Here is a 7,860-nt window from a genome sequence, read left to right on the forward strand (position 1 = left end):
CGGTTGCTAAGTGAAATCTCACAGTACTTATGTTCTTACTTCAGCTTTCAGATAACAGATAATCAGAGTTGGAAGGGACCTTGTAGGTCATCTAGTCCAACCCCCCGCCCAAGCGGGAGACCCTACACCATTTCTGACAGATGGCAGTCCAATCTCTTCTTGAAAGTCTCAAGTGATGACGCTCTCACAACTTCCGAGGGCAAGCTGTTCCATTGGTTGATTGTTCTCATTGTCAGAAAGTTTCTCCTTATTTCCAGGTTAAATCTCTCCTTGTTCAGTCTCCATCCATTATTCCTTGTCTGGCCTACAGGCGCTTTAGAAAATAGCTTGACCCCTTTCCTCCCTGTGGCAGCCCCTCAAATATTGGACTACCATTATCATGTCTCCCCTGGTCCTTCTCTTTACTAGACTAGCCAAGCCCAGTTCCTGTAGCTGTTCTTCATATGTTTTAGTCTCCAGGCCTTACAAGACATGCAAAGATTGTGTATGCGAGGACTGGTTATAAAGTTACTTTTATCACTACTGTATCTATGAACAGTCATTTAAAAAGGCAGTAGCTAGACCAGAACCTTACTGCTGCTTTGTAGCCTTTTCTCTCTTCTTAATATTAATTCCAATTATGCAAAGACAGCTCTTGAAGTACCATCCAATACATGCTATTCAATCTGTTTTGATCTATAAAGACACACAGTAGTTACGAGGGTTGGAATTTCTGGGTTGTAGTCCTATTGTATCTACAGAATCAGGTTGCAGAAAACGTTCGTCAACCAGGGTAAAACTGACAAACATTTCAGTGTGCAAAAAGTAAGGTAATGTAGCAGCATTTTATCAAGCAATCCAGCCAGTGCACACATAAGGTTAACCTACATGTTACCTGTCTCTGAAAAGTAATGTATTTGGAGAGAGAGAGAATGCATTCATGTTATTAGATGACTTAACTTTTGTCCCTGCACCAAAAATAATGTTATCCATATAAAATAAGTATGAAGTAACCTTCAAAGAGGAAGTACATACTTTGGGAAAATATGCACAATGAGTAAACAAAGAACCAGGAAAAAAAAGAAAAGCTCTGTTTGGCTGAGAATATCACATGATGAAAAAAAATTATTGTGTTTTTGAATAGGTAGAAATTATCACAGCAAAATTCTTTTCTTGAAGCATTTTTCATGTTGCAAGAACCCTGGGGGAAGGGATGACAGGAGGCTTCCTTTCATAGGTCTTCTACATTTTGGTTTGAAAGCCTTTAAAACAAATCGATTTTTCTATTACAATCTCTCAGGTAGATGCAAAATCTAACCACAATTAACCCCAATTTTTCTAGGCAGGTAGTCCTCAATGTACAACCATTTGCTTAATGACCATTCAAAATTACAATGGCACCGTAAAAAGTGACTTAGGACCAGTTTTCACAGCCATGACGATTGCAGCATCTCTACAGTCACATGATCAAACTTTAGGTGCTGGGCAACCAGCATGTATTTCCAATGGTTGCAGCATCCTGGAGTCCTGGAATTGTCAACTGCAACCTTCTTAGGAATATCTGACAAGCAAAATCAATGGGGGAAGCCAGATTTATTTAATGACCCCTTGATTCACTCAATAACTTTAGTGATTTGCTTAACAATCATAACAAAAAAAAAAAAGATTGTAAAATGAGACACGACTCACTTAGCAAATATATTGCTTAGCAACGGAAATTTTGGGCTCAACTGTGGTCTTAAATTGAGGACCATCTGTAAGTACTTTCTCATAGAAAAAAATGTTGGGAGGGAGTTAAAATTATTTGTAATGCATCTTCAAATAAAGTTTTTGGCCAAGGAAATACATCGTATTATTCAAATGAGACTTGGGCTACAGTGATGAAAAGTAGATATGCAGAAAATAAATTTGCAGAACTGTAGTAAGCTACAAGGACCTAAGAAAAATAGGAAGATTCAGTGTGCAAAGAAAAAAGTTGTTTATAAATCAGAGTAATTATTGCCTTCTATATAGAAATGTTCATTACTCTTCCTTAGAATTTGGTGATGTAAGACAAAATGAGTTCCCTCTGTTTAGGGAACCGAAACAGAGAGACAGTGATTTTGCCAAGGCAGATAAATTAAGTAATAGCGAAGTGCAAAGTTCAACTGAAGGATCTAAATCCATATAGCGATTACATGACAAGCAATATGAGAAAGAAGAGTTTCCTAGAACTTGAATCAGAATCAAAACCTACTGCAACTTGAGACGTTGCAACTTTAAATTGCACAAGAACCCCACCCGCTCCCTTTGGGATTATAAGAAGGATCTGGTTGAGGAAATCCTGGGGAACAAGCAAAGAGCAGAGAAAATATGGAATAAAGAAACTTGAGACACAGAGACGCCAAAAGGTATATGTAAGAAGGCAGAAGTGCCAAAACTGAACCAAGAAATAGAAATGACAAGAGTGCCCAAAGGGCACTGTTAAATATCTACATAAACTGTTGTAAAATATTCATACATCCAAGATATTAAATAAAACATCTCCTACAGAAAAATCGAAAGAAGACGTATTTTGTAGGCTTCTCTACACTACTGGTGGATTAAGCATCTATGACCACCATCATGATTATCGCCGTATAACCTGTAATCAGCTAGTTCAAAACCAATTTCTCTTGAGCAGAGATGGGGACATTTGGCTTGCAGGTACAGTAGTTTAGATGTCAACTCTCATATCGACACAGCCAATGAGCATTATAAAGTATAATAATCCAATAATATCTACAAGGCTTTCTTCTTAACTAAGAGGGCCATTCACACATACAGTTCTATACAATGCTTCTAGTTGCCTTTTCCAACATCAAGTCTTGTTCCTTACTTGCTTCCAGAAATTTAAACAAGTTTCCCTGAATTATTGTGTTCTAATTTTTTTTCTAACTATTTAAAAATGCCGATCAACAGTAATTGATATCTCTATTATAATATAGGAATAAACATTCTATTGCAATATACATTTCTTATACGCTTGTTCTGAACTAGCCTACCAGTAGTTGTTCCATTTGGTTGAAAATGTGACTCACAATATGTAAACTCTGCCTCTTACCACCCTAAGGAGTGTCCCTGCACTCTGTTCTAAACTCAATCTAGCCAGAATTTGAAGCTCTAAGGAAGACACAAAAATGGGTGAAATTAACAAAGCCCTATTCATTTCAGATACATTTACCTCCAAAATTACACCTGAGACTGATTTTTCCACTCTACTATAAAAAAAATTAGAACTCTTATCATTTATTTACATAAGCATTCTTCAGAAGTGGATGGACAGAGAAAGGTAAATTTACTAAACATTTCCTCCACCTTCAGCAATTCTATGCTAAAAGGAAGAAATAGATAAAAGTAGAAACTCTTGCCAAACAGATAAAATTGAATTCTCGTTCCACAGAATGTTAACAGCCACATAGGAAGCCACATAGGGAAAGGGCTGAGTGAATTTGTGTTCCCTCCATAGTAGTGATAGCTACTCCAGATGTGAATAATAAGTAATGTTTTCTTAGCACTACTATCTCTTCTGAAAGTGCTTTATTATGTGGGAACTCATGCAATTAGTACTCAATCAAGTTCCCAGCTGTATACCTCATCATCTAAAAGTATTCCTGCTTTGGTCACATTTCTCATAAAGGAACGAGGCAATGAGGTTACTTCTTCATTGAAAGAAAGTAATGACAATGGTCCTCTCTTCCAAGGAGGTACACCTGGCAGGACCCAGAAGAAAGGCCTTCTCTGTGGTGGCTCCCTCCCTTTGGAATATCACCTCCACAGAAATTAGACTGCCTTCCATTTTGACACTCTTTCTCAAGGCCCCTAAGATCTGGTTTTGCCAATGAGGAACCTAGAGTGAGATGGGAGTCTACCAAGTAGTTTGATTAATTGCTGTCACAGGGAGGTGGGGTGTAATATTTTTACTGTTTGTAAATTGGGCTTTTACTTTTTATAAGCCGCCCAGAGACACTGAGAGTGAGTAGCTATATAAATTCTCTAAGCAAATTCATTAATAAAAAGAATAAGTAGAGAAAGAAAAGTTATCACCATGTCTTTCAAGAGCCCCCTCCCCCAACATGTAATACAGTCTGAACTATAATATACATTCAAGGAAATCCCTTGCCATTTGTGGATTCTTGTTTTACATACTAACCTGTCTATAAAATGTTGGCAGATAGGGCATTGATCTCTATTATATGTGTGAAAAGTTTACATGTAAAAAGCAGCTTTCCCGAATTGGGGGAATTTCCAGATGTGTGTGCATCAACTCTCAGACTTTTCCACTCAGAATGACCACTGATAAGAAATCTAGGGGAAATTGGAGCCCATACACCTGATGTCCATAGTTAGAGAAGACTACAAAAAGAATCCCAGCATGATCACAGCACACACGCAATTGTTATAAGAACAAGGATTAAAAGCTCTCATGGGATGGTTAACCAAGAGGGGCCTCCTTGGGGAAAGGACAGCTGTAGAGACGTAGAGGAAAAATAAGTAGGTGCAGATGAACTTTTTAAAAACTGCAAGAATAGGGGTTTTAGATGAAACCAGGCTGGCTTAATAAAAACCCAAGCATAAATTTTACGCTAAAGGCTTATTTTAACACCACTTTTCATATAACTCTCTTCCAAAGCAGTTTACATTCGCCAAAAGAGAAAGGCCCTGCCCACTAGTTCATAACCCAAAAAGACACACACAAGAGACAGGGAGTAGAAAGGAAGAGCAATATGCTGGCATTTATATGTAATTTAAACTGGGCTGATCTTGGCTGCTTCCAGCTCCTTTGCAAAGCAACATGTGCCTCTTGTTCCTTCTGCTGAAAGGAACACCAAAGTGTTACCCTTCCAGTCTCCAGATAACTGTCCTTAGTTTCTGATGTTCCTTCTGGTTGGTGGAGAAACCAGCCTCTTGAGCCACTCCCCCCTTGTTGTGGTTTTCTTTTTCCTCCTCCTGGGAAAGAATAGTTGGTGGCTCTTTTAGTTCAAACTGATTTCTGAATAACAGATCCAAATAAAAACAGGGCAGACTGAGGAGGTTATCTTAAGATTTTGAAAGCCAAGCCAAAAAGCTGCCTAAAGATCAAAGGATGCAAGCAATTCCGTTAAGCAGTTAAGGAGATGGTTTTAAAAACTGGAAGGTGTGGAGGGATTTCTCACAAGGAATTTGCTCAAGAAGACAAAGAGTTCCTATCAGAGAAGGAGCTGCATTGTAAACAACTGGTCCCCCACCAAAGGCAGAAATCATGATGCCAAAATGCCATTTGAAGAATTATCCTTGACTGACTCAAACAGCTCTTCTCCCAAGAAAGGCAGGGACTGGGAAAGAAGGTGTTTCAAGAACAGGTCAGAGGGTGTATTTTAGGGTCACACAGCTTGCCTGCATTAATTGCTATTCGGTAAGTTTTAAAAGGAGGTGTGTGTCTACCTGGAACCTCAGCCAAGAGAGGGTGCGGTTGGAGAGAGGTAGCGTTGCAAAGTACGAGGAGGAGGAATTTAAAAATAAGATTGACCCCAGCTACAGGAAAACGAGGCACCACAAGGTTCCAAATTTCGGCGAAAAATCAAGGCAAGGAACAGCCTCCGGGAGTCCAGGCGACACACAAAGTAGCGCAGCCCCATACCATATGGCACCAACCTCTGGCCTTCCCGCTGCAGCCAGTCCGCCATCCTTGCGTCACTGCTACGAGCCGGTCAGGTCTTCAGACCAGGCCTTTTACAAACCCTTGCAGCAACAACTCGGGTTTCCAGAACAGATCGCCGCCGCGGTGGCTCGCCTCTCCTCCCTCGTCGTAACCTTCCCGTCCCGTTTCCAAGATCCCAACTCTTTTAACATCTGGGATGGAAGTCTCGGCCTCCCTCCCCTTTTCTTTTCCCCCACATGCGCTCAGCGTACCTTCGGGCTCTTTCCCCCTTTCTTGCGCCCCTTATCCCTCCCCCCCCCGCCGCCTCGGCCTCCACCCCTTCCCCCTACCTCTCCCGCTGAGCGCCTCCGGCACCCCGCCACTTTCTGCAAGCCGAAATTTCCCCGCGCGAGATGCGAGAAGAACCACGCGGCTCCCCACCTTCTCGGGGAGGGGGGCAGAAAGAGGGGGTGTCCGCGAACAGCTTCTTACCAAACTGCGTGGTCCGAGGCCTGACGGAGGCTCCGGCGATCCTCGCACTGTTTGCATATTCATGACGTTCCCTCTCAAGGCCCAGGCTTGGCCCCGCCCACTCTACTTCATATTCATGGCCTCGGAGACACCCAACCCCACGTGTCACGGCGAGGAGGCCAGAGTGATGAGGGAAAAGGCCGGGCTAGCGCAGGGAGTCTCAGCTTACGTTGGACGAGAACCCGTTGCCTGCCGCCTTATTAAGGAAAAAACTGGTCTCCGAGAACGGCTGAAGGGTGGAGCTGTGCGGATGCGCCTCCCTTTTGTAACCTGAAGCATTTCTGCAGCCAGCTTCCCCGCCCGCTAAAAGCATGGATGCTAACGAGCCTGTGATTTGCATTTGAAGTATGCGCAATAAATACGCGGTGCTCCTTCTGGCTGGTTGCGTTCCCCTGTAGTTATGACTAATGAGCAAAACTTTGAAAGCAAGTCCCTGCCCGCGCAAGCCTCCAACCCACGCAGCTTTCCTTCTTCGATAACACACAGATATAGATATATAGATATACACAGATATATATATATATATACCGGTACTTGCCGAAAAAGAAAAGCTACGTGGGTTGGAGGCTAGACACACATATATATCAACTGCGTTACTAATCTCGACTCTCCGCTACAACGGAGACGGGCAGGCAGCATCTAACAGGCACCACACCCACCCCAAAAGGAAGGCAGTCCCTTGATCCTTAAAGCTCCGCCCAGATACCGATGATCGCAACTCTATGGGGTGAGGCTCTCTTCTGAGATCTCAGACGTCCAAAGACTGAAAAATGTACTTAGTAATAGTCTGCCTGGGCAACTATTTTGGGGCTGGGAGGTCACTCATATTTCTTCTCTTTTAGGCTAGACATCATAGTCTCTAAAACAGGGGTCTCAAACTCGTGGCCCGCGGGCCAATTGCAGCCCGCAGGACGATATCCTGTGGCCCCCACCGTGATATGAAAGTATAATATTAGTGCGGCCCGCAGGGGGAATGGACCTCTGAAGGAAGTCCTGCCTGCCGTTCCTTGTCGTGGCTTCTTCTCCACCCTGAACTTTAACAAGTCCAAGTACAGGTCCAGACTTACTGATGATCATCTTCAAGCCATACTGAGGGTCTCAAGTGCCTCCTCTCTCAAGCCAAATGTGGCTCAGATATGTGAGAGGAAGCGTTGTCAAGTCTCTGGCAGCAAGGAGTAAGCTGGAGAAGCCATGTTCTGAGGAACTGTTCATGATCTTCATTCAATGTTCCATTCATGTGTTCAGGACAGTTTCATGTATTGGAGAAATCATTAACTGTTGATGACATTTGAGGATATATTTTTAACAACGTTTTTTGTGGAATCCCTTATGCGGCCCAGCCTCACCCAGACTCTGCCTCCAGCGGCCCCCAGGTAAATTGAGTTTGAGACCCCTGCTCTAAAATGAGTTAGCAGTAGCAATGGCGCTTGTATACCGCTTCACAGTGCTTTCCAGCCCTCTCTAAGCAGTTTACAGAGTCAGCATATTGTCCCCAAACAATCTGGGTCCTCAGTTTACTGACCTCGGAAGGATGAGTCAACCGTGAGCCTGTGGGACTTGAACTGCTGGCAGCCGGCAGACATCAGAATAGCCTGCAATGCTGCATTCTAACCGCCGACATCACTGCTCTTACTTTTGGGAAAGCCTAGTATGTAACAATAGTATATGTGACCTATTAACTTACTCCCTTATTAGCAAGGACCACTGAACTT

The 7,860-nt window shown here is 42.8% G+C and overlaps 1 protein-coding gene across 2 annotated transcripts in view; it reads right to left on the minus strand.

The window, feature by feature from the left end:
• The window catches only part of CNOT12 (CCR4-NOT transcription complex subunit 12), a 33,499-nt gene extending 27,149 nt beyond the window's left edge, over nt 1-6,350 (minus strand). For both annotated transcript variants that reach the window (XM_026683749.2, XM_026683746.2), the window contains exon 1: nt 6,110-6,350. In XM_026683749.2, coding sequence (XP_026539534.2) covers nt 6,110-6,172 — 63 coding nt within the window. In that variant the 5' untranslated portion in view covers nt 6,173-6,350. The remainder of the gene's footprint in view (nt 1-6,109) is intronic.
• Between the last annotated feature and the right edge of the window lie 1,510 nt (nt 6,351-7,860).

This window comes from Notechis scutatus, chromosome 1 (assembly GCF_049901735.1).
Source record: "Notechis scutatus isolate UNSWTSFEM ecotype Mainland chromosome 1, rNotScu1.2, whole genome shotgun sequence".
NCBI classification, from domain to species: Eukaryota; Metazoa; Chordata; class Lepidosauria; order Squamata; family Elapidae; genus Notechis; species Notechis scutatus.